This window comes from Colletes gigas, unplaced genomic scaffold, assembly GCF_013123115.1.
Source record: "Colletes gigas isolate AHSC1104 unplaced genomic scaffold, ASM1312311v1 Colletes_gigas_Sc00009, whole genome shotgun sequence".
NCBI lineage: Eukaryota > Metazoa > Arthropoda > Insecta > Hymenoptera > Colletidae > Colletes > Colletes gigas.
Window position 1 is genome coordinate 135,905 of NW_025106638.1, and position 27,687 is coordinate 163,591.

The following is a 27,687-nucleotide window of genomic DNA, read 5'->3' on the forward strand; positions in this document are numbered from 1 at the left end:
TTATCCCAGCGAATAAACGATCGGTTTACCCGTCGTAGATCGTTGCATCCGTTTTCTATCGATCCCGATATTTTTGTTCGTTTTATGTCCAACTCATTCGTTCCTTTCTTTTGTCCAGAGAAAATCCTGCCTCGTACGGGTGTATCGTCCACGGGTTATCGTTGGAAAATATATATAGTTTGTCGAGTGGGTGGGGCGAAAGCGAACGTAACGTAACGAAACGAAAAAACTGCTTCTGTACATTTGTCGTATATGCTTAGAACCTTTGGTGTGCATTACCTTAACTTGGACATACTGAACGCTCTTAGTCCTTCTTGTCGCCGTCCTCGGGGTCCTTAAGCGTGTGCCATTGAGCAATAGGACGTCTCGGGGATGCCAACATGTCGGACCAGTGTCTCAACTCTGTTCCGCTCGCGTTGTACCCCAAGACGACCTTCCCAATGGGTTCTGAGGTGCCGATACGATCGTAGTCGACTACCGTGACAACCAATTGCACTTTCTAAACGCGAAATTACGTGTTAATGTATCGTCCCACGGGATAATACATCGCCATAACTTCCGGACCGTGAGGGACCATTAATAGTCTAGCGTTAGCCGTACCAATCATAGAATTTTAAAGCGTGGAAGCTCGCGAGAACGGATCCGATCGAAAGGATTAAATTTAACGTGCTTTCGGGATGTCATAGGAATCAATTTCAGAAAATAAATCACCAAAAACAGTGACAAATCTAATTAATTTCATCTACTAACAGTTTTACTATTCCTTCCGCGTCCATTTTCGCGAGCTTTTAATCGTGCTCAGGAGTAATGAAAAGATCGTCAAGTGAAAAGTATTGTGGAAAGATGAGAAGTTGGCTAGCTGGTCCGATCGGTTACAACGAAGGGGATTATACTATAACTGATCAGACTCGCTGGATAACTTGTCGTCTCTGCATAGTACGGAGAAAGAGATTTGCAAATTTAAATATTATATAAACGTTAATTGAAAGTGTGTGTTTTCAACATAAGCTCGAAAGTATTCGATCACTCGTTTCATGGAAGACTGATGAAAAAAGTAAACGTTTAATTGTTATTTTTAAAGACTCAATAGTGTACGTGTCCTTGAAAGGAAATATTTAAATTGAAAAACGCGATTACATTGTTTTAGTAAATTAAAATGCATTTGTATCGAAGGCATGATCTAATACTTTTGATGGACAGTGTGTGTATCATATATCAGATTCCAAATGGCATGCATAGCGATTAGAAGATACGAGAGATGCATTGTAGATAATATTATACAGCGATAAGTAAAGATTCTAGTAAATATAAGTAAATGGCCTCACGATCCGGAAGTATGGTATTTTCAAGAAGCTTAATTAAATAATAATCCCTTCATAAGGCTGTGAGAAGCAGGCAATGCAGACACGTAAATTGCAAGCTTCTTTTTTTACATTCATAAGATATAAAAGACCAGAAGGCTATTAATATTTCAAAAATAGAAGCTGCGAATAGCGATACGCTGTTATTTTTTATTAATAGCGAAGCAGGTTTATTTGAGTAAAAACTACTATCTTATGAAGGGCTGATCGACGCATTACACACGGATCATCTATTTTCGTATGCTTCATTCATCCCCTGTTAAAAGCGACGTTGTTGTCATAATTTTATAATTTATCTTTTCATTTCCAGATAGAATTTTTATTAAATGTTCGAGACGTCCGTTTGCAATGAGCCAAACTAGCTTAAATTTCTTATATTATCAGTAGACTGGCGGATTTTTATGCATTTATGGGAAATTTTTATTCACAGAAAGCTACAGGATTCAAAAATATATGAAATGGTTGAAGTAAGATACGAATTATTACATTTAGGGGTTCAGACAACAAAGCATCCATTTCTTTGAGCTTAATAAAAATATGAATTTATATAAAGATCCGCAGTCTGATTATCAGGATACAAACAGATTAATAAATAAAGTTACTGTAATTGTTTCTGTCTAAAACATAATTGAAAAGAAAGACGTGTGCAAAAGTCGGCAAGAGGTGTTAGAGAAGTTCTGAGTTACGTGTACGGTTAATGTTACCTGTGTCTGTTAACTGTATCGAACGAAAGTAAGAAAACAGACAGGGGCAATAAGTAAACGTAGACGGTACGTACCTGTATTTGCTCGAAGGGTACCTCAAACGTGAACGATTCGTTGTAATACGGATTAAGGGTGCACTTCTTGATGGACGTTTTCTTCTTCTTCAATCTCTTGCCGTTCTGCATCAAAGCGATCTTCACGTATGGATCCGACAGGCCGCCAACGTCCATCTTCTTCAGGTTCTTCGCCTCCAGAATCACCACTGTCAATTTACCAGCCGTGGGGACGTATCGCAGCGAAAAGCATATGTCACCCAATTTGTTATCCTGCGATCAACAGATTTACACAAATCGCGTTACGATTTTTATATTTTTTTAATTATTTTTAATAATAACATACATAAATATATTTTTAATTTATCATTGTAATTATTTTTTAATTCGATAGAACAAAGTGGACTAAGTTATATCGAATTTAAAAAGTGTATATTTAAGGGGGGAAATCACTGCGATGGCTGGAAAATAAAAGCAATTTTCAAGAATTTTTTGGGGGTAACTTTGAAACTTTTTCTAATAAATGTTTAACCTTTTCGACAAAATACATTTCTTAAATTACTTGTCGTAAAAATTTCATTTGTATCCGAGTTAGGAAGACTTTATTAGATTTAATATCGTAAGCCACAAAAATATTCGAATTGCAAGGGCAACCGTCGTATTAAGAATATTTCTATTCTTAAAACCCAAAGTATTGAAAAGAGATGGAAAAAAAAATTTCGATTTTTTCAATCCGACAGAGTGGTTTCGCCCCTTAAGTTATATTTTCTTCTTCGATTACAAGTTTGGTTAAAAAATTCTATTATAAAATATTTTTGAGTTCTTGACACAAAAAATTCTATAAATTCATTTAAATTACTGTTTAAAGATAAATTGAAAACATCTTATAATAAAATTCTGGAAATATTCTTCCCTTTCGGAACGATATATTTTAATTTGACAAACCCATTTATCTTCTCAGAACAGAGAAGTTCAAGAAACAACTGTGATACCAGAGGTAATGAAAAATTTCAAATTTTATTTTACCCCCGTTTCTTATAATCGGCTTTCTCGATTATTTTCTTACGATTAGATTGCGGATTTTTATGCAAATTCATATTTTTGTTAATAGAATTAAGGAAATCAGAGCTTCGTAGAGGATTGTATCAATCTCTAAATATAATAATTCGTCTGATGCTTTAAGTAATTCTTATATTTTTGCATATTGCATAAACATCCGCTGTCTACCTGTGGTCGACGTTTGAAATAATTTCCTTGAAACGTATTCAAAACACGTCGAAACGAAGATTACCTGGCCGCCCTCGCCCTCGACGCTCTGCAGTTCCCTCCACTCCTCGATCGTCTGGGCCAAATCTACTTGGCAGAGCGGCACCTTGACTTCGCCGATTTGGTCGTGCTTGGAGAACCTGTCGAAGTCGAAGATGGCGAAGACCAGCGTCTTGTTCATCGCGTCTCCGTAAGTGACGTTCTAGAAGACGAACGATTCGTTAACTCACCGCGGAAGAAAAAGCGGTTCGCTACGGGGGAATCGTGTCCTGTTCTTTCGTCGTCATCGACGATATTACGGAGTGAAAACTCGACACTGACCTTGAATGTGAAAGTCTCGTTGAAGGCCGGATTGAGCGTTTTCCTGTGCACTTTCGTTTCGAATTTCTTCTTCTTGTCGGGCAGCAGGTAGACCTTCACGTACGGATCGGACGTCCCGCCCATGTCCAAGGCTGGCAGTTCCTCCGCTTGTATCACTGTTACCGCCAGACTGTTCATGTTGAAGTCGTATTCGAGCTGTAATTATTTATTATTACTGCATCGATCATTTCTGACGCGATAATCGCTCGCTGGAGACACGGGGGCTGTCGAGATAGAAAAACATTGGAGATTCGTTATTTCTGGCGGAGTTTCACGATATCTGTACGAGGATCTAGAAACGTTGATGCAAGTGTTTTCAGGCCTTCTGTCTTCGTCGGGTAAACAAGTATAGTATGCTATAACTATAGCACTAGCCAATTTCTTTAATGTTTCGGATTTCTGAGTTTTAATGCAAGAAAATTGACTGTACAGGGTGTTCAGCCACCTTTGGGAAAAATTTTAATGAGAGATTCTAGGGGCAAAATAAGACCAAAATCAAGAATACCAATTTGTTGATTGAGGCATTGTTAAAAAGTTATTAGCAAAATTATTGTTAAAAATTATTAAAAAAATTTGTCCATCTACACGAATTTTTTTCTCGAAAGTGAATAGGATTTTGGGGGTATGTCTATTCAATCAAAATAATTGTAATTGACCCCCGCAAATGAAAATAATTTTTCCAGAATGATTTGAAACTTTTCAATTTCACTGAAAAATTCAAGCACCTACACGAATTTTTTTCTCGAAAGCGAGTAGGAATTCGGGGATATGTCTATTTACCATAAATGATTGTAATGACCCCCGCAGTCAAAAAATATTTTTTCTAAAACGATTACTAATTTTTCTTTTCGCTGAAAAATTTTTTTCTTCAAAATTCGTTTTTGATTTTTAGTAATTTTGTTTGATACCCTATAGAAAAGTTGTTATATACTGTTTTGTAGGTATCCATGTGCTCTACTTAAAAAAAAAGTTTCATTGAAATATGTTCACTATTGTAGGAGTTATGGCTGTTTGAAAATTGGACCATTTTTATGGGGTTTTTCGCACTTTACGGGGTGAAGGAACAACTTGCCAAATATTTTTAGAATTTCTACATATTCTCCACCAAAATACGCGTTATTTGCATTTTGAAACATTAAAATCCTTCAATCCGTTCAGGAGTTATGACATTGTAAAAATTCGCATGCGGGGAATTATTTCTGGGTCAGACATTATATTTTTGGTAAAGAATTTTTTTCTCGAAAATGCGTAGGATTTCGAACATATGTGTATTTACCAAAAATGATTGCAATTGAGCCCCGCAGTCAAAAATATTTTTTCCAGAACGATTTGAAACTTTTCACTTTCGACGACAAAGTCCACCTTCTTGAATTTTTTCCTCGAAAATGCGTAGGATTTCGAACGTATGCGTATTCACCAAAAATGATTGCAATTGATTCCCGCAGTCAAAAATATTTTTTCCAAAACGATTTGAAATTTTTCACTTTTGACGACAAAGTCCACCTTCTTGAATTTTTTTCTCGAAAATGCGTAGTATTTCGGACGTATGTGTGTTCACCAAAAATGATTGCAATTGACCCCCGCAGTCCAAAATATTTTTTCCAGAACAATTTGAAATTTTTTAATTTTGTCAACAAATTTTCCGGTCAGTATGGAACTTGAAACGTTAATAACTTTTTAACGAAGCCCGAATCAACAAATTTCTATTCTTGATCTTCGTCTTATTTTGGCCTCCCTGCATACGAACAATTTCAAGAAAATCGAACCGAAATTGGGATGGAAAATTTTGCGTGACGGCGTTGGAAGACAAGAGATTTGAAAACAGGGAACAGGGACGTACCTTGAATTGAAGTTTCCCGAGTTTCACCTCGCTCTGCTTACTCTCCGCCTCGTCCGGTTCCTCCGCGTTATCGGTCAGTTCTTCCATATCCGGCTGGACCTTAACAGATCGAAGTGGATTCCACGAGTGTAAAGTGTGCTTCTAATATCTACAATGAAGTCACGGAACACCGAATCCGTACCTTGTCCTTGTACGTGGTGCCCAACAGCTGCACCGATTTCAGGTCCACCGCTCCCTTCAACCCTTTCTTCCCGTCCTTGGATCGCCTTTTGCGACAGCATCTTCTTATGCAGCAGAAGCAGATTCCGAGAACTACTACGCCTACGGCTACTCAAGCGAAAAAGAAGATTCGATGGAATTAAAACGCCTGGCTCCGGGGGCGGGTCGTGGATGCTTGGTTTAATTTTTTTTCTTTCTTTTAATTTATTTCTAGACGCAACTATCGTTCAAGCGTAACTCGCAAGCGCGTAAGCGTTCGTTCGGGGATCGCTGTATCGTGAATGAATATTTTTTTTCGGGTAAAAAGAGTACGTGAACGAGTGAATATGTTCGACGGGGAACTGGAACAGAGTAAGTTGCACGATTAGTGTGATTTGTTCGAGATACGGAGGCTCTGGGATGTTTGATCGCTCTGAAAGAGTAAAACAGTTGGTTTGAATGATGAGTCGTCTCAAACAGGTATTCGCACAGGCTCGTGAAAGTATTCGAACGATGACGTATTCCTAATTGAAATTTAAAAATCCGTAGACACTTTAGCAGTATGTCTTACAAGTAAAGATGAGACTAAAGTTTCATGTAACAAATATAAAAAATATGAAATGTGATGTTTTTTTATTTACTAAACGAACAAAATTAAAATCTTGTTTAAAGAGGGCAACTGCTAGTTGAGGTACGAAAAAATATTTTTAACGTAGAATTATGAGGAAAGCTTAAACATTTCTTTATCAGAGTTCAGTTTCTATCATTTACCTTGTATGCTGAAGTATTCCTTCTTCGACGATAACTTTTTGTTGTCATAAAATTTTGAACTATCGTTCGAGCTTATGTTCAGTAAATTGCAAAGAAATTCACGATATCGAATGCTTACAAAAGATTCATTTTATTTAATTATAAATATTTTTTTCTCATTTCAATATCCTGAATCTCAACCGAGTTTCACAGTTCATATTTTTATTATAACTTCTTAACAAAGCATTCATGGACTTTTTGTTATATTAGTCTTAGTTTTACTTGTAAAACACAGCGTTGACGTTTGTACGGAAAAATGCGTAATACCCTGTATGTTATTTCATTCCAATGAAATTTTTGCATGTTATTCTCACATATTTTCCATACGCGATATATACGACAATTTTAAAATATTTACGTACGGTTTGTGTAAATTTCAGTTAGGAATACATCATCGATTTTCGTGAGCCTGTGTATACCTTCGTATAAAATAAATTCGTGAATTATTAAAATTGTCGTATCGATATTTTCTATCGAGTATTTTGGTATCGTATTGGTTGAATGTCCTGAATCGGTATCGATCCGATGACTACGCTTGAGCAGAACACGAAAGTAGGGGAAGGAGCCATAACTAGCTCGCGAGCCTTTGGTTTGCCACCCCTGGTTCACAATGTCTCCTATAGCTCGTTAATACTGATTGAACAATGGGTACTTGCATGCTCGTAGTCCGCTCGCGGGCGACAGCTTAAGTGCACAAACCCACAACCAATCAGTTCTATTAGTTTATTAGTTACCTGGTTGTGGATTTGTTCTGGTAAGCTTTCTCTGCAAGCATCTACCGTCCAATCAGTAAATTATTTTTTCAACGTACAAGCTATCTGTCCATAAATTACTCGAAAGGGTGTCCTTGGTATCCTGAGGGAACTTGGTAATTTAGAGGAATTTCTAGGTATAGAGAAAAGTTGCTCGGAATTAAATAAATTCTAAATAATTATTAAGTAGTTGTAGACAGATTTCATCCCACGTATTCTAATAGAAAATATACTCTTCGTGTGATTGAACAAATTAATTCAAATCGTTGTATTATTTTACTAGTTATTTAACGAAGCAAGCATTTACCAACAGAGGTCAGTTGCCCTAATATGGAATGAGTTTTTTTTATACACATGTTTCACTTGCTTGCAAAACTTTTATAAAAACTTAAATATTTTATGCTCTTTTGACTGGTAACAGTAAAATTTAAAATACAATAACGGTTTAGGAAATGTTTACTTTTTTTTTACTGAGGTCCTCATTTTCTATATTAGGCTTATAGTGCTCGTAATATGGAATACTATATGTGCCTAATATGGAATAGCATAATATATCGAATTTAGTAGAACTGGATCATTTTTGGAAGGCTTAACGTGTTCTACAAAATGTTTAAACCAATTAGTAAAGATATCCATCTCAATTCAACCAGAATGGTGTGCTTCGAATATGGTTCCGCGAGGAGCACAATTTATCAATTCATTTTCCATGTTTTTACGGGGAAATATTATCATTGGAGACACATAAATTCCACTAGTTCTCATACAAATTATTCTAGTAACTAGACTTCCTCTTTCTGTTGATATAAGTGAACCTGTAGATCTGTTTCATCACAATTGAATATTCTACTTGCAGGATATTGATGTTTTTTCACTTTCTAATAAATTAAAACAAGCATCAAAAGCATTTGTTTAACAAATCGAAATGATGTTGCTCTGGTAACCGAGTATATCTTTTCCGCCTTCGAAAATCCAATTTTTTTGTCTATAATCGTTTGAACTGCATTAGACGATATTAAAGGACAGAAAACACGTTTTATGTAATAAAAATGGAATCAGAGATACGATCCCTAATATGAAATATTGCATATTGAGCCAGTTCAGGTATTCCATATCAGACACATCATTGTTCCTTGAGTTTTTAGAAATATGATGTTCACGAGATAGAAATTCATAATTTCGACAACTGTTGCGAAAATTTGACCATATTCGAAGAAATAATCGAGCTGACACAAAGCTGATGCACTTACCTTATTATGTATATAATATTAGATCAAAGATCACCTTGCATAAACTCAGACTGCGATATTTTCTTGAATATTCGTTTACGAACGTTGCTTTGGAATTCGAAAATTACGATAATTGCTTTAATATTGCTGTGTTCCAAATTAGGAACGTATTAGGGCAACTGACCCTATCATTTTGTAAGACAAAAGGGAAGGGGAAACGTTGGATCGCCTAATTTGGGTAACAGTAAACGTGTAAACGATTGTTTGTTCTCGATAATACTCGATTACTGATGCAGAAAAGTTACTCATAATCGGTGTTGCGTTTACCTATTAGGATCGTAACGAGGCCCCATGTTGGTATTCCCATCTCTTCCGCAAGCTCTTTCCCGAGGTCCTCAATTTTCGTTTCGAGCGTTTTACCTGCGCTCTCGGTGACTACTTCCGCGTCTGTGCCTGCGAAACAAGCGAATCGTTAGTCGCGGGTTCTCGTTGAGAAAATTCACGCGACATCCGCGAAAACATCGAAACGGGAAAATGGTTAGCAAAGCATCCGTTTACCTTCTTTCATTTCCATGTCTGTGCTCATCAAGGTGTTTAACGTCGATTCGACGACCTCCTCCACCGGCACCGGCTCTTCCGGCACCTTCTCCGCTTCCCTCTTTACGGCAGGCATTTTCTGAGACAAGAATAAGAAACGAGAATGTTCAGCACGCGCTTCCGTCGCTAGAGGATTCCGTTTTTCATTCGGAGATGTGTGCTCGTTAGCAGCGGCGATTTTACGCCAGAAATTAAGGGGAAAAAATTGATAGAGACCAATTCGACGCTATACTTTTGTGGTCCGATAATAATATAAAATATAAATTATTCAAGTCAATAAATCACTCAGCGAAATTGATAAAACTGTTTCGATATTAACGCTAGAACTACCGACAATTATAGTGTGTTCATTTGTACCAAAGAAATTGAAACGATAGATACGCGAAGAAAGTTTGAGTATCTATTTCGATAAAGACATTTTTTGAAAATATCTCGAGATCTAATAATTTGTTTGTCATGGTACCCTAATCATTTTATACTTAGAATGGGCAGAAGAATCGATCTGTGTAAAAAAAAATATGCATTTCTATTTAAAGAAATGATGCAATTGTTAATTGCACATGCACTGCTGCATCTAACAAAAATTTAAAGGCCCACAGATGTAGTGCTCTTCGAACCATTTATCTTTCTCTTGTGGCATTTTTTCGTAAATGCAGTAATAACGGAGTTATGACTTGAAACAATTGCGTGGACCACCCTGTATATTCTCTTATAGAAAATTACGATAAATTTTCAAAAATTCAGTCGAGTAAATTTTTTACAAGTTTTATTAGAAATCACGAATGGGTCATTTTGACTGGTTTGGTAGTTCTAGTGTTAATATACACGCACGAGATCCCCCGTGACCGCGTGGCGAGCTTCACTTGGGGTTCCCCTACAGTTGTGCAGTACTCTCACGTAAAGCGCCATCGTGCGGCCATATGCGCGCCACAACTTTCTCACTAAATTTTATTCAAAATTTAAATACGAAGGAAAGCGTGAACACGTGTGAAAATGGGGTGCTTCATGTAACCATTAATAAAGTTAGTGTTAGATTTCGTTAGATTTCGCATTCGCCAAAGAAGATCAAAAGCAAAACGTACTGATGAACTCTCGATAAATATCCGTGTCAGTGATTTTTTTTTCATTCAAGAATTTAGAAAATATACGAAAGTGGTTAATTATATATTTGTTAGACATCGTTCTCAATTACACGTTTACCGACTTCTGTTTTTCATAATCGATTTAATATTGCGTTTAGCTTGAATAACCGAGCGCATTCTTCGATAAACTTTCCAAGTGAAATATTTATATGAAAGTGCCACCCCTCTTAATCTATTTTTAAGTGTGTCACGGACTGTGTTCAAGAAAAATAGCATTCTTTCGTGCGAAGTTCACCATCAAGATAACGTACTTTGGAAGAACAATAAATAACTTATCATCCAGTTTCACGTTGTTGCGTTCTTAATCGATAAAAAATACAAGAAAAAAAACTAGATTCGAACCTGTCCTCGAGGCATTCTCGAAATACGAAACCTCGCGGATCAACGGAGTAAATCGAGTTTATTTTCAATTTCGAAAGCAACATATCCGCGCCATTTAAAAATACAAACAGTGTCTCGCGCAAGCAAAATTGCCTTGCGTTCGTTATCGGTTCTTCGATTAAAATTCAAAGCAATCAGTTCGTTGTCGTTCCCTTCTTCTCGATTACAACACGTTTATCGATTTCTTTACTTTTTTACAACGTTACTTTCGGTGTTTCATATCCTAAAGTAATTTACGAACAAACAGATTTGACACTCACACTGCTTGCAGATTTAAATCTGTTCTATTTTCGGTTCTTTCGGCTGTAATTTCACATTATATATCATTGATGGAAGAAATACAAAATGTGTTTAAATTATTATGAAATATAAATCGAATTTTCACTGTTAAAAATCGTTGTTCGTAACGTGTAATGGTGTCTTAGTTTCGATTTTATTGAAATCACGTTCCACCATTTCGAACGTGTAATACGAGCACAAGATCACGAGAACATAATCGACCAGAATCCTCGTAATAGTTTGCAAGTTGGAATGAATTATGCGACGCGATGTTTAATTTTTGTTGCGGTCATGGCGGAATCGAATTCCCCGTTGCAAACCATAAACGAGGGACGCGAGCCACGGCGTTTCCACGAGCACTGTTAGGTTTTACAATCAACGACGCGTTTCCGGATTCGTAGATTGCGTTTGCACGCGTATCGTGGCGATTGCGTGCTACGTCGAGTCGCGTGATTTAAATGCACGTCGTCTCTACAGGCGTTATTATTATATCGGAAAGGCCTGCTTTCCGTCGAGCGAAAATTGTCGAGTAATTATCGCGATAAAAGCCGATGGGAAATAAATGTGAAAAATTACGCGAAAGGAAAGCAATTTCCTTTGAAGTATCGGAACACGAACGTCGAATCGCGAACAAAATTTTCTCTTTCAATTATCGATAGTTAAAACGATACTATTTCTATTACTTTGCTCCACTTCGAGGAAATCCTCGATTCGTGTTACTGGGTCTTCTATCGCGGAATAAATTCTTTTTTTTTTTATTTTTAAAGAAATTTATTAACCCAGAAATATCTAAATGAATTTAAATGAGTTTATTTTGTGAAAAGGAATTTGGCACATGTATATACATATAACTTAGGTAAATTCTGAGCAATAGAAAAAGAGTCACAGTGTATTGTTAAAGTCGCCAATTAAAAGTACTGTCGTTGTTAGTTACGTTGGCTTAAATGTTTTCAACAATGTTTGCATCGAAATTCGTTCGTTAAATCTAATCAAGCCGTTTAGTTTTTTATTCGTGAATCGATGAGAATATTGCCCTCGACGATTGCGTGCGTAAAACCCTTGCCTGCTTCAAACCCCGACATTTCCGGGTTCTATTTTTCCGATTCCTTCGGGGTATTGAACCGTGGAGGCATTCTTTAATTGACAAACGAAGAAAATTTCTTGGTCGCTTTTTATTGGAAAGCTATTCCAATATTTGCAAGAATGCAAACATTAAATACACAATTCTAAAAATATGTTAGCGATCCTCGTATGCATATACTTAGGCACGAGTTACAAAAATAAAACGTTCATTTTTTCCAATCGTTTGATCAAAAATTTAAACATTTGAAAATTTTACATTTATAATTGCAGCCAATCGATTGCATTTATAGTTGTAAATGTAATTCGTAGCAGCTTCATTTTGCAATTGAATCTGCATTAGCAATTAAGGATTATAAAATGTATTTTGCAATCGTGGTTTGCAGTTAGATTTTACAATCGTAATTGTTAATCCTTAATTGGATTAGATTTCGTGCAGCTCTAATTTAAACAACCTTCCACTGTTGTGTAGCGGCCAGACGTCTATATCTGCCATTGTTATATAGAGTATGCGACTTCTGGAAGGTCTCAGACAAGAATCAATAGTAACCTTCTGCAATAAAAATTCTCTCTAAGAGGGTCGGTAGATGTTAGGCCACTTGCATCCAGAAGCAAAATTTCTTCAAATTTTAACCCCTTGACGTACGATTTAATTACAAATAATTTTTCAAACCTGTACTACTTAATTTCGTTCGTACGTGCAAGGAATGGTCATGGAAATTAATAGATTCGTTTTACAAATTCCTCGTGAACGTAAAAATGTGTTGATTTCAATTTATAAGACTCGATGACGAGTGAGTATGCGACGAGTTAGGTTCATATAACGAATAGAAATATTTAATAGTTCGATGAAGTACTTGGTATTTTGTACTATTCCTAATGTCAATAACATTAAAAAATTGACATAAGGTTCGTTTTAGAAACACGTTTTATCGTTCCGACTTTTATCGAGGTACAAACGCGACGTTTTAACGAGGGGGCACTATATTGCGAATTATCGGTTTGGTTATATTTTAAAATATGTACAGTGTGTACGCAACATCTAAGACTCGTTTCTGCATGATGCAAGAACAATGATAAAAGTTCATTAAACATCAAGTTGATAAACGTGTGCTATATTCGACCTCGTTCCCAAGTTATGTCAACCATATCTTTATACTCCACCAATGCTTAATCATAAACTGTACTACCACTATGTCAATCTGTTTGTATACAATACTTGATAAACCTTGACATATCCCAACGTGTTGTCTATTTTGTTCCAAATGGGAGTATTTCCTACATTTCCATCTCAATTCTAATATGTCATAAAAATGATTTCTATCTTTAGTGGACAAAGTTCAATTATTTATTTGAATTTAATTATAATTAAATTGTCATTCAGAATCGTTAAAATATAATATAATAAAAAATCTGTATGTTTGTGATATCCTTATAACTCCTACTAGTTTTGTCTAATTCGAACGAAATTTTGTTTAGGTATTCTCTATGTTTCGATGGAAAATGTAGACTATTTAATTTATAATTTAAATAAAGTAAAATATCTACTTGAACTTGAAAAAGCCCCCAAGTCTCAACGGAAAATATAGGCTATTTCAAATCAAAGTTAAAATTTAACATAAATAAAATAAAATATCTACTTGAAATTGAAAGAAGCCCTAATCTGCCCGTGAAAGAGTCTCGACTAGAGAATACACTAATAATTCTATAATATTTCATGCTCGACATCGTCGATAAATTCCAAGTGGTGTAGTTCCTCCCCCGATATCGGTCTTTCTAATATCCATGCTGGTTTCCCTATAATGTTCTTCGAAACATAAAGACTTATTTCAAAGGAGAACGAATTCCAGCGCAGGGAAAAGTAACAGGATTTTGCGGGGAGACTCGTTCGTGCGCGAAATGTCAGCCTGGACGGGAAACTGGAAGAAATACGAGTGACACGGGAGTGTTCGCCTTTGGGAAAGGTTGCGTGGGTGTGTATTAGGGAAAGAAGGTTATGAAGCAGATGTGACAGGGGACGCGAAAGATTATGGCGGCGCGAAGAAGATCACGGACGGCTTGAAAAGGGGGAGCAAGAAACCGAGGAACGCAAACGGCGTGCTCGTGGGGAGAATATATGGGAATTATTTCAGCTCGCGGGCCTGTAGGGTCGCCATAACTTTCCTCCCCTTCTTTTCCCCCGGCATACAGTCTTTGAAAAAATCATAAGACACTGGTATTTTAGTATTATTATATATACAGATATACAAAGACACTGTTTACGTTGTTTTATAGACATTATAACAGATTACCTCAAAAACGACTGCAACAAAACTATGAAACAGTATTTTCTATGAATAATTAACTTTTATGGTGTTCTAATAGCATTCGTCTATATTTCTTATCGAATTCGTAACGTGCTTCAAAATAAATTTTCTGCCTCTCAAGTTGTTCTCAGACGATCGCTCAGACATTTTTTTAACATGATTCGAGTTTTTTTTTAAAATAATTATAACCTTTCATCGAATACTCTTTGTCTCTTGAGTTATTAATTAAGTTAATTTCAGTTCTATTTAACTTTCTATTTAACGTGTAATTTATCGGTTCAACACTTATAGTTCTGTCGCAAATTAAGTAGCTATATTTACATTCTTCGTCCAAGTTTCGTAGAACCAATAATCAATAACATTACGAACGAACGAAGAAATTTCTACCTTAAATAGGATTTCTCCAAACTGTGTTTCTTGTAGATTTGTCGCGGTGTGTATCTATTTCTCCCCATGGGCAGTTCTTCCCTTCGCTTTATAGTTGTCAGACCCTCTGCAATCATATCACGTCACGGACCGATCATTTTAGGGGGAATTCTCGCGTAACAGCCCCAACAGTAACTGATATTTAAGGATTCATCGTTGGAAAAAAACTATTTTTAGTTTGAATTGAAATTTCTTGAGGACGGACTTCTATTATATCTTGTAAAAAATTCTTTTAACAATCTTTCAATTATTGTAAATCTGATAGTGCCTCTACCGTATAATGATTTAACAACTTCCTTGAGTTTATTTTTTATATATAAAGAAAGCTTTTGGGAGTCGTTGTCTCAAACGTAAATATTTATTTCCGGAAAAGTTAATTTTGTATCATCGTCGGTCGAATGAAATTGTTGAGCGCAAGCCAGAGACTATGAGACGTGGGAGACTATGAGAAATTCTTTTTATAGTGTACTCAGAGTTAATGGAGTTAATATCAAGTTGTGCGTAACTGTTCAGTTGCGTCAGCGTTCCACAATGACGTTGCACGGAAGAACTGATATTATGAGACGATCAAGGGAAATCGGATTTTTTTTTTAAAGCGTCGATGAAGCGCGTGGAATAAAGGGAACCGTGGAAGAGAAATCGTTGGGTGCGGAGGACGCTCGTCAACCTGTCACATCTGAGTGCGCCGGGTCTGACATTGATAAGGTTTTACTACTTCGCTCGGTGATTCTTCCACTACGGGAGCGCGTCAGCGAAAGTTATGGATAAAATCGGTTAAATATCTTTCTAAACTTCAAATGGGAGAAAATTAAATTTAAATTTAAATTCATAAGTTCGTTATATTTCAAACAACATTTGAATCAAATTGTGTATATGTGTAACATCATTAATAATAGGAGAAAATTAAACAGACGCAGATAATAAATAGTAATGTAATTAAAATTATAAAAACAAATTAAAATTGCAACCTGCGAACTGTGATCGAAGTATTCAAATTTAAGTCATTTGTACTAAAATTCGAGTAATCTTCAGCTTATGTAAATAAAAATTGCTATATTCTTGTGACTTAAAAAAAATGTGCTATTGTTTATCATCAGAGGGTTTTCATACGCCTGTTAAATTTTGTTTTCAATATTTAATGAAAGAATACCGTGATATAATCGGTCGAACAACAACAATTGAGAATATTTCTTTCGAACGGAGCACGGGGATTGTCATTCGGAGTGATAAAATAGAATGGAACATTTTTTAATATTCTGAAACGTAAAGAACGCTAGTATTAAGTCACGGTTACGATTTTACATACTACTCTCCCCCTGCTATTTCTTCTCGCTCGTAATACGACGTTGGTGTCCGATAAAATTCGATAACACAGCAACGGAGTACAACTGTACGTCGAACAAAATAATCGTTATCGTCGCGCGAATGATAAATTGACGTCAGACACGCGTCGCCCACGCATATAATACTTCCCCGCACCTACCACAGTGACATTCTCGGAAACGTCTGAATGAACGATTGCGTATTTTTTTTAAATTTTATTTCCCCGTTTTCTATCTTCAGAATAGTTCCACAAATTGAGCCAGAACAATTATATACATCGCATATAAAATTTTTCCATTTTATTGTCTCTAGTAAGAAGTATCGTGTAAAAACTTTGAATCTATCTCGACATATTCTGTTATGTTTCTGTTATGTCTCGAAAAGAACTCAGCCTAATCGCGAATAAAAAATGTTTATAAATTCTAACCAATGGTTCTAAGAAAATTTCTCCTTAGAGTTGACAATAGTTTCGTCCAGATTAGAAACAGAACCGGAGGTTTAAGCATCGCCCAGAGACGTAGAATAAATTGTTATTGATTGTTGCAATATTCCACTGATTGTGATTCAAGTATTTACCTTCCGTATCCCACAAATATTCACTCGTCATTAACTTTGACGTGTGAAGTTAAGCATATTAGAAATTTTGCTCAACACCTCAACAACGACTAACGAATACAGTTTTCATTCGTAAATTAACTTCCCTTCACGTTTGTTTCGGCCACGAACGAATATTCGAATGTTTTACAAACGTTGTTGCGGTCGATGCTTATGGCACAGCCACTCTGTGCTCCTTAACCGTGTATAGTTCGGGCCACGATATAGCAAGGTCGTAAACTCGAGTAGGTGTCAAAGTTTACACGTTTCAGCCCCCGAAACAAGTGAATTGGCAGAAATACGAGCAGCTAAGGGCCTCAGACTATAGTCAGGGCCGTACGAAGAAATGTTTTATCTAGTGTCGTCATTTTTAGAGGTATCGTAACAGGTATATTCAAGAATTTGCAATATTCCACTGATCAGTGATTCAAGTATTTATCTTCCGTATCCCACAAATATTCACTCGTCATTATCGTTGACGTGTGAAGTTGATCAGAAAGTTTCTTTCATCAAATTTAAAGTATTTTGCTCAACCCCTCAACACCAATGTTTCTAAGAAAATTTCTCCTTAGAATTGACAACAGTTTCGTCCAGATTAGAAACAGAACCGGAAGTTCAAGTATCGCGAGAGAGCAACGTATTGGCTCGCATCGTGCGTAACGTTTCATCGAGATAAACGCATTTTCTTCGGGCCAGTGAATGCATTGCGAATTTTTATGGCAACGAAGCGTGTATAACTCCTAGCTGCTGCATCGCGTTACATGTGCGTGGGCGTGAAAGGATGTCATGTTTCCAGGGTTTCACGTGTCGCTCAACCCTCCGAGGATCGGTAAACCACTTAGTCGTAATGATAGTTTCTCGTCACGATCGCTGTCTCTATTTAAGTTCCGGAACAGTTGCATCGATTTCTCAATTATATCGTCGTTTTAATCGTTACTTTTTAAGTTTAATCGTTAATAATAAGCGTTAACTTTGTTTGAATTTGTTCGTACATGCAACGTGTTGATTTCAATCTTATAAAAATATGTGCACTGAAAAGATTTGCGGGAAGAAAGAGTTTGGACGTTGGAAAATGTAAAACGAAACTTGTCAAAGATTTACAGTGAAATATATTAAGAAATCGTCTTTTTTTCTTTTCATTTAATTAAAGAAAAATTATGTCGATATTATGTTCTAACTTTTTATGGCAAGTTCTGAAAGTTTCGTTAAAATTGAGGACCCGTTTAAGCTTTCTTGTCGAAAAGGGATCGCTAGCTAAAAAACTTACGAATGTTTTATAGTCCTGAGAATTGTTTGAATCTGAAGCCATTTATTACTTTATTACATTTTGCGAGTCGAAGTAGCAGATGCTGTTGTAATTTCGATTCAATGGAACGTGAAGCAACGACAGGAGGAAGAAAATGCACGATTTAACGTCGAACTACTCGTAATGGGATCCCGGTACAGCAAACGTTGGAGGATAAATAGAGCTTTGAACGTGCCTCGAATTCGCTGAGCACGCTAATTATGTTTGACTTACGAATTCGCGATAATTAGTGAACTCCATGGAGGAGAGAAACTTGGGAATAAGAAACAGTTTTCCGCGTGCCTCGTGACGTTCGAGATCTTTCGTATCGATAAATGGAAGGAAGTAAAGCCAACTCGGTGGCCCAGTAAATATTTCTAGTAAACATTGTAATGTTTTCATCTTTTAAAATAATAGTAAGAAGTTGTATATTTACAGTTATTCAGAGAACTCCTTCCTATTCGATATATGTATGTTTCGTAAGCCAAACGGGAAAACAAAACAACTCAAAATAATAAAAAACGGAGAAATCTGAATTTTGAAAGAGTTCAACTATATTAAAATCGTGAAATTTAAAATTTGTTAATTTGTTTACTAATTATAAGTGTACTTATTGTCGTTTAAATTTTTATTTAATCTCGTAGACAACTGTTTTTAACCCCCATTTCGAATATTCAAGACATTAAGATGTTCTGCTTTTACTGGTTCACCCTGTATACTGGGGGAGTTTGTAAAATCAATAGGGGTATCTGTCGATAGGATTTAAGCGTCGAGTCTCAGGTCTCCTCGCAGCAGTTTTATAATATGAATATGGCCAAGCTTCGGTGGCTCTTTGTCATTAGTACTAATGGCGATCGTAAGAAGACGTCTCGAAGATTTTGTGGACCAAACGATGCGTAGAGTTTGATCGATGGTCAACGTACCGAATAAATCCTCGACGATGCATTTTACTTTTCCGTCCAGTGAGATTTTCGTTTCGAACACGTAGAATTATCAGTACGATTAAAAAAGTTGCACGATCTGTTGGCTTCACAATTGATAATTATAAATTAATTTTAGACCAAGGAATCCGCTCGAGGGAATTCCACAATGCGTCGAGTATTTTTAAGCTCCGATAATTCTTCTTCCTTGGCACTAATTCCAGGCTTCTTTTTCCTATATATCCTCTCGCTATTATAATTCCAATCTTTCAGAAATACCTGCTCTTCCGACCTACTCTTCATTTAAACGCGCCATCAGATCTTTTATCCAACAGCACTTCCCGTCTTACTTACTTCTGGGTGCTTTCATCCTATTTTGTTTTCTCTGAGATTGAATTTCGAAGCAACGCGTCGACTAATTTTTCATTTTACGGACATCGTAGTTGGAAGAGATTCAGCGATCACCGACAGAAACGCAACGAAAAAAACGGGGAAACGTGAAACTGTGTCCAGGTGCATTATAACTTTTCGATTTTGGTCGTAAAACTGTAAAAGGAGCTCACACGCACCAAACTATCGGCGCACGTTGCTGGAATCTTTTACGAAACTTTCTTTCCTTCCTCGTTGCCTGGAAGCGCGAGTTTGAACTTCCGTCGAAAGTGGGGGGCGGAATACTTCCGCGAGCTTCGAAAACTTTAATTATGATCGTATTTCATACAGAATCTTTGTTACGTAAAATACATAGGAGAACCGTTAGAAGCCGCAAGAGCCGTATTATCGAAGGCACAATTGAAGGTGCTCGGAGAAAATTTCATTCCAGGAACTACTTTTCTCCTTTCCCGTTTTCCGGGGGTAGTTAAAGAAGAGCACTTGACATTATTCAAACCGTTGTCGCGATTTCCTTTAGCAACTATATCCATCGCGATGAACAACCTCGCCGATCGGTTGGATTTAATTTATAATTAGTTGAAGAATCAATGTCAGGGCTGCTAAACCGAGCCACTCGAGGGCCCAGAGTCGGGATTAAACGCATTTCCCTCCGGGCGTCCATTATCGCGTGGAATTTAATATTAACTCCCGGTGTAAAACGTACTATCGCGAGCGTTTTGTGTTTCGCGCTCGAGAACAATTAGTTAGGGGCCATTTAAACCTTTATCTAGGAATAGATTCTCACCCACCTGCTCTGTAACAATTTTTTCGTGTCATACTTTGTTCGTATCTATCTACTGTTACACCTGTTATTCCGAATTTCAGACACCATTTACTATCTTCCCACCCGATATCACGACTGTTTTCAACGAAAAAAAATATTTCTAAAATTTGTTCTCGTGGGAGAATCAAATAATCGTTTCCTTCCCTAAACGGTTATAATTTCATTTCCACGGACACGGGCACCATAAACTAAAGACAAAAATGATCGAAACTTATAAAAAAAAAGTTTCCTTTTTTCAAAAAAATTCTAAGGAATGTTTACGAATATTTGAAATTTAATTTGTTCAAGGTTTTTATTATTATGATTTTGTACACCTAGATAAGCGGAACTGTGGATAAAAACTAGTTTGCAAATGAATATATGGTTATTCGTGACTAAAATACTTCTTGAGGGGCGCATTTTGAAAGCGTTAGGCGTTTATGAAACAAAATGCAAGGAAGGACGGATGTTCCTTCAGGAAGGAACACTCTTTAATCAGAGTAATCTCGTGCACTTTCTCGTCTGGCCTCTAAACCGTTCGTCCATCCCACCGACGAACGGCGTTCCATGTCATTACATCCATAATTGAAGATGGTCGCGAACATCGGAGTCCAGATCGTGACACCGTGTGATTTGCGTTTGTTAAGACTGGACTTTGTATTCTCTATAAAAATGTATTCGTCTGTTTATGTCGAAAAGTGGTTGCTTTAGGAGATATTTTAATTTTAATGTCGTTACGAAATCATGATTATCGGAATTATAAATAAAAATATTCCCAATCTTATTGTTTATAAATATTCCCAATTGTATATCAAAACTTCTTAATTTCTAGTGTAGAGGAGTGGTTGTTTTGAGATTCCTCAAACATCTTTCACAGAAAGGCTATTTAGTGCAAAACTGGATTTGAATCCAATCGAGAACTTGCAAGAAAGGGTTAAACCCTAAAGGAGTTGTAGAAAATTTAAAAAGTATAAAATGTGTTTACCATTATTTTGAAATAATAGAATATTTTATCCGTACGTAAAAAATATACTCGTACGGTGATTACAATTATAAAAGATTAATTTGCCCATCAAAAAAGATGCATCATGGCCGTGTACGATGTTCGAAATCATGGTTGGAAATTTTATAATCCTGGATATGGTCGAAAGTTTCGTTTTATTAAAAAGTGCTGAGTTATAGAAGCTAACTCCCGTGTCATTTTTTCTGATATCAGAAATTGATCCATGTTTGCTGATATAATAAAGATAAAGTATCGTGCGTGACAGTATGTACAAGTGTGTTGAGAAATCTATATATCACATTTTGCGTCACTGATGAGTTCAATTAACAGACTGCGAATAAACCTGTTTGCAACTATATTTGCAAATTATTATGGAAGACATTTATGTCTGAAATTAAAACCGACGGATCGATATTTTTCTACAAAATGTTTTGAGAAAATCGAATTTGCAGCTTGTCAGGTACGCGTGCACATACGACTAATGCAGTTACCAGATTGTTTGATTTCATTTCCTCGGAGGAAAAGTTTTGATAAAAATTTACCTCACATTAATCATAAAAAAAAAAATAAATAAAATTACCTCACAAATTATACGGGCTTAAACGACGAATTTTTAAACGACTTCTATTGTTTTAGTTAATTTGTTTATGAGAGAACCATATACAGGGCGAGCGATAAAATATCTGTAAACAAATATATTTTGGAGAATATAAATAATACAATATTTTCCCTCGCTTCTTGACATTTCAAAATTATTATTTCGAAGGTGATTGCATATTGTTATTATAGCTGACAAGAAGAGAAATTCAATTATGTATAATACGTTGAACTTTAGATGACCTTTTGAGAGATTTTCTTGTAAAAGCATATATGTATATAAAGGTCCAACGTTTTTTTAAACTTTTATAGAGTAAACTATACTAAATTATGGATTATTAATACGTTGAGAACAATATAGGGTGTTCGGCTCTGGGAAAAATTTTAATGGGAGATTTTGGAGGCCAAAATAAGACAATTTCTTGACTGAGGCTTCATTAAAAAGTTATTAAAAAATTAAATTAAAAAATTTCAAATCATTCTGAAAAAATTATTTTTGGTTGCGGGGCTCAATCACAATCATTTTTTGTGAATACACATACCCCTGAAATCCTACTCACATTCGAGAAAAAAATTACCGAAAATCTAATGTGAGGCCAGAAATGCTTCCCTGAAATGCGAATCTTTAAAATGTCATAACTCCTGAACGGATTGGAGGATTTTAATTTTCCAAACGGCAAACAACGCGTATTTTGGTGAAGAATATGTAGAAATTCCAAAAATGTTAGAAAAGTTGTTCCTAGACCCTGTAAAATGAGATAAATCCCATAAAAATGGTCCAATTTTCAAACGACCATAACTCCTACAATAGTGAATATATTTCAATGAAATTTAGTAGTGATGTAGAGCTCATGGATACCTACGAAAAAGTATTAGACAACTTTTCTGTACAGCACCAACCAAAATTATTAAAAATAAAAAACGAATTTTTAAGAAAAATCGACAAGGTGTTTAAATTTTTCGGCGAAAAAAAAATTTCAAATCGTTCTGGGAAAATTATTTTCGGTAGCGGGGGTCAATTACAATCATTTTTGGTGAACAGATCTACCCCCGAAATCCTACCCACTTTCTAGAAAAAAATTCAGTACGGCCGGAACTTTAAACGTTAATAATTTTTTAACGAAGCCTCCATCAACAAATTAGTATTCTTGATTTTCGTCTTATTTTGACCTCTAGAATCCCCCATTAAAATTTTTCCCAGATATGGTTGAACACCCTGTATATAACCTATAAACGTTTAGTAATTGTTTATGGGCGATAATACATATTATTAAAATGATTTCAGTTTCTGTGAAATGTGAGAGAAGTTTAACCTGATAAAATCACGGTAAATTAAAATAATATAATTATATTTGAGTGAAATTTACGCAATTAGAGTTAATCTACAATGCATTAGTAATTATTGGAAACCCAAAAATGGTTTGAAGCTGTAATTAACGGTGGTGTAACTTTTCAGTGAAATATAATCATGCGTGAAATGAGCATTTTAGTCAGTAATATTAATAGTATTTGCAGTATAATCGTTACTTAACGAGTCTCATTGTCGAATCGCGATAGAAACAAAATTCTAAAGAAGCTGTTATAAAGTTGCGTAAAATTAGAACGAAGTAAATATTCCAATGGGACGATTATGCAATTAGCAGGAGTTTTCAGTAAAAATAGAGCGGGTTACGATAAAAGTACCGTAAAATTGCATTAAAATGAAGGGTTGCAATAGGACCATTGTAACGTTTCTATAAACGTACAATAAAGTTATTTTAGGAAGTTATGATAAAATAGAGATTAGAATGAAATGAAATTATAAATACTACCATAAAGTTAAACTAAAGTTAAAATTACAATGAAGTTGTTATAGAATCAAAATTGCAGCTAACAGACATTTACAATAGACATATAGTAAATTTAATAATTTGTAAAAATGAAATTATACAAGTTATTATAAAATTACAGACAAATTAAGATTGCAATTGTTACATAATAACAGTAAAATTGCAGCAAAATGAAATTACAATAAAATTGTAAAATTAAGATGACGAGGGAATGTTCGAAAATGTAACAATTGTCCAAAAAATTGGAGTTAAATTCAGACTACGATAAAGTGATTATAAAATCGTTGTAAAAATTGTCGTAAGGTAAGATTATGTAGAATTATTATAAAGTTACTCGACAGTTATTGTTATTGCACGATTACAGCACGCGTAAATCACTCGTGAGGTTATGGGCACGTTTGTCTTCGACTACTATTGTGTCCGAATAGGATCTGGGTTTCACTGGGGTGCATCGTGCAATGGTGGGCACAAGTGCATAGTCGAAGCTCGAATCGATACAACCGCGTGCTTACAGGTACATACTAGTCCAATAATATTAACCGCAACTTCTCAGTCTCTCTGACTATAGTTATCGGGATATTCCTATATTCCTACATGCAATTTAAGTCTTATCACACGCCTGTTTAAGACAAACGTCACTACAATACATTCTACACCTAAAACTAATTCGTTGCACGATTCTCTTCGAGACGACCACCATAATCTGGTTTGCTTCTCTCAATACTCGTTCTAAAATTAAAATTAATATGTTAAAGTATGTCTTCTTATATTGAAAAGTTTTAATAAATAAAAATAAAATTCCAACGCCTTGAAATAAACGCCGAAACATCGTTGGAAACGTGTAAATGTTTCGTGACTGTATTTTAGGAACGATTTCTCTTGGAATAAAAGTTGATTATTCGATGAGCAAGCTTAATGCGTGATCGTTATGAAAATTTGCTTAAAGAATCCGGTAATATAATTTAGCATCCGTATCTGTTCCATATTTAAGGGTATGTATATATTTTGCAATAATTAAATAAGCGTATTTAAATTAAAATGGATGTGCATGGTATATGCTCGCTGCATCCACAGTTCTATTCTAAAAATAAATATTTCGCAGGAAATCGAGATGTCGTGATTTAATTAAAAAATTTATATCCGTCGAGATTGTCTTATTTCGAAATAGGTACTAATTTTACGTAAAGTGACTTTAGTAACTATAATTCGGGAATGCAATGAATTACTACTGTTCTGTAGCAGGCTTCGTTTAAACGAAAGGTTGCTGAATTGGACACCCTACATTTTATGCTCGGATTTTCTACGGGACCTAAGAGAAACACAAAGAAATTCGTGCAATTTCAACAATTGCGTTCACTTAACATGGCCGATCAGAATAAGAGTCCATAATAGAGCTTTCAACTCCTTTGTCTCGAAAGTGGAATTGAAATGATTGCTACTTCGTACGAAGTATAATCACATCGAAGTGAGTGATTACGTTTATCTAGATCCTTCATCAAATGGTGTAACACATATATATTTTACTTTTTATTTTGTTTGTGCAGCATCTTTGAATATACAAGGTTTGCAAGTAATGATTTCTTAACCACAAATCACGTTACGAAAATACATAGTACGTAGCAAATGTGTGAAATAATTTTCCACGCAATAAATTCTATTAACGCGTTGAAAAAATTCAAGCGTCGAGGCGTTAATCGACGTTAATGGCAGCATTAGCCTCGTCTAGGTTAGGTCGTGCGACGTAATTAGTTTACAATTCAAACCACGGGCCAATAAAGACGATTTCTGTTTCGAATCACGGCGAAGCGTTTTCGAATAATTTTAATAACCCATAATCTAAACCTCGTCGCGAGTTTACGTGTCGTAAAGTGGAAAATCGTGTCCACTGATTACGCGTTTCAATGGCACCCGGGAGTACCGAAAATAATATAGAAATCCAACGCAGACACACTTTTCAGAAACGTTTCACCAGTTTAGATCGCAAAATAAATATCAATATGCAGGATAACATCGTCGATTGAAGGATTAAATCCACTAATTAGGATTTAGAGGCTTTAAAGACACTCGAACGAAGTATACCAATAAGCACACTTATGGGAACTCCTTCACTTTTTCAGATTGTTAAAATAAACGGAATAATGGAGCGTTGAGGGATGATCGAGTCCACGAATAACGATTCGACGACGCCGGAAATCGTCGTGGATTCCATGGTTATCGAGCACAGGAATCTGTTGAAAAAAAAAGTCGATACGACGAAAGAGGAACGGTTCAGACTCGATGGACGAAATTCTATTCGTCGATTACGATTCGACAGGGTCGGGGGAACAGCTTGGACGAATATGGATGTCGGGAAAGTGTGCCAGCGGGACAACATGGGGGTTGGGTCGGCGAAAAGAAGATCCACCGGGTCCATCGACGTCCATTCATGAACGCTCGTCATCGACTTCCGCGATCAGAGTGCAGCGATGTCGTCGATACCGGGAGAAATAAGAAGCGTAAAATGTCACGCCGGAAACGGCGGAGGAAAATTGATCGGCTCACGTTTTCAGGGATACGTATCGAGGTTATGTTACTGACGATATATAGCTGTACATCGTATTCGTGCCAAACATCAATTTTCCCTTGTTCCCCTTTATCCGAGAGTGGATTAATATGCACGAATCTTGGTAAGATGGTATTATTATTATCGTTTGATGAGAGGACCAAACAGGAGTGAAAGGGTTACGCTTCGAGTCGAAGGAATAGCACTTAGAATCGTAATTAGTCCGGTCGAGCGATGCACATATCGAAGGCTCGAAAGCTGACCACTGCCAAGAAGAATTCTCACGGTTCACGAACAACGGGACGAAGGGGACGTTTTCTGAAAGCACCGACGACCCGTGAAGTCTAGGAGAGTTCAGATACATGGAACGATGAACGTAGAAGTCAAAGGTAAAACGAGGGAAAACGGTCAGGAGAACGATCCTTGGAAACGACCGGAACTCTGGGGTTGTCGGGTATAGGACGAAGGGACGAAAAAGGGACACTGCGAGATTTTGCATCTGCGTGTCCTAGAGACTGCTATTAGAATCTATTTGGCAACCCAAAATGCGATCTAGTTGTGCAACTCGCAGGCTTGTAGTAAAATCATTCAGAAACAATCTGGGGTGGTAGAATAGAAATAATGAAACATAACCCAGAAGGGGAATAACAGAAGCTATCACCCCAAAAATGTAAAAATTAGTAACGAAATTAGTAGCGAAATTTCAAAAAGAACTGGTGCCAAGAAACGACACACTCCTAACAGCTCAACAAATAACCCAAATAGATGGAAGTAACACGATATTAACAACAGAATCCGACTGATACGTCGAAGAATAAGAAATTAATACCAGGCTCCAACTACCGCCGAAAGGAACGACTCAGAGGCACAGAAATAACAAACTATCGCAAAACAGAGTCGAACTACCACCCCAAAAGACGACCAACGCTGGCAGAAACGCCAGAGTCGGTTAGAAGCGACCAGAAATAGCTTCCTCGCGGTTCGAGAAATCTATAATCTCCGGTTCGTGCACGGGAACCTGAACGATGCCTATCTGCGGAGAAAAAGGAACGAGTACCACCCAACAGATCAGAAAAATCGTCGTGATCGCGCTAGTCCGTGGTTGTTACCCGGGAACGATAACAGATACTCGCTGGAAGTTGGTGGCACGGAGAACCTAGCCCTCTTAAGGGAGCTTAGGAAACCGTAGAAGGTTCGCCAAACGTAAATTCCACGGTTGTTTCGTGGAACGGTACGAACGGTGGATGTCCAAGGGCTCCGTGTTTCGAGAGAGAAAAGGGAAACGATAGGACTGGGCCGAGTTTTCGTGGGCCAGAAGGGGTTGCTCCGCGACGAAAGTTTCTACTCACGGCGGTTGTTCGTCGGCTGCCTGCTCTCGAACGGGGGTTGCTTCCTCGCCTGGTTGGTTGCTCGTCGAGCTGCAGTCGCGCGAACCAAACGTCGATGCGAGAACGAAACGTGGTATCTCGTCGTGTTAGGGAAACACGGGAGCCGCGGTTTTACAAGCGCATCGTTATACGCCCTGCGACATCGACGACGGTGTAGACGGTGGAAAATCTATCGCACGGTCTCTCGAGGTGGGACGCGAGTGCGCCTGACCGTTCGCGGACACCAACATGGC

The 27,687-nt window shown here is 36.6% G+C and overlaps 1 protein-coding gene across 3 annotated transcripts; it reads right to left on the reverse strand.

Moving 5' to 3' along the window:
- Positions 1-27,626, reverse strand: LOC122397157 (synaptotagmin 1). 3 transcript variants are annotated; one of them, XM_043396101.1, is made up of 9 exons: positions 27,416-27,626; positions 9,129-9,246; positions 8,898-9,023; positions 5,766-5,911; positions 5,585-5,677; positions 3,706-3,900; positions 3,410-3,586; positions 2,140-2,391; positions 1-499 (listed from the first exon to the last, which is right to left on the reverse strand). In XM_043396101.1, the coding sequence occupies exons 2-9, from the start codon at positions 9,241-9,243 to the stop codon at positions 305-307; spliced, it is 1,299 nt and encodes a 432-aa protein (XP_043252036.1). In that variant the 5' UTR covers positions 9,244-9,246; positions 27,416-27,626; the 3' UTR covers positions 1-304. The 3 variants fall into 3 exon arrangements, with proteins under 3 accessions (XP_043252036.1, XP_043252034.1, XP_043252035.1); XM_043396099.1 differs by having other exon boundaries at positions 5,585-5,683; XM_043396100.1 differs by lacking the exon at positions 27,416-27,626 and adding an exon at positions 10,951-11,086 and having other exon boundaries at positions 5,585-5,683.
- Between the last annotated feature and the right edge of the window lie 61 nt (positions 27,627-27,687).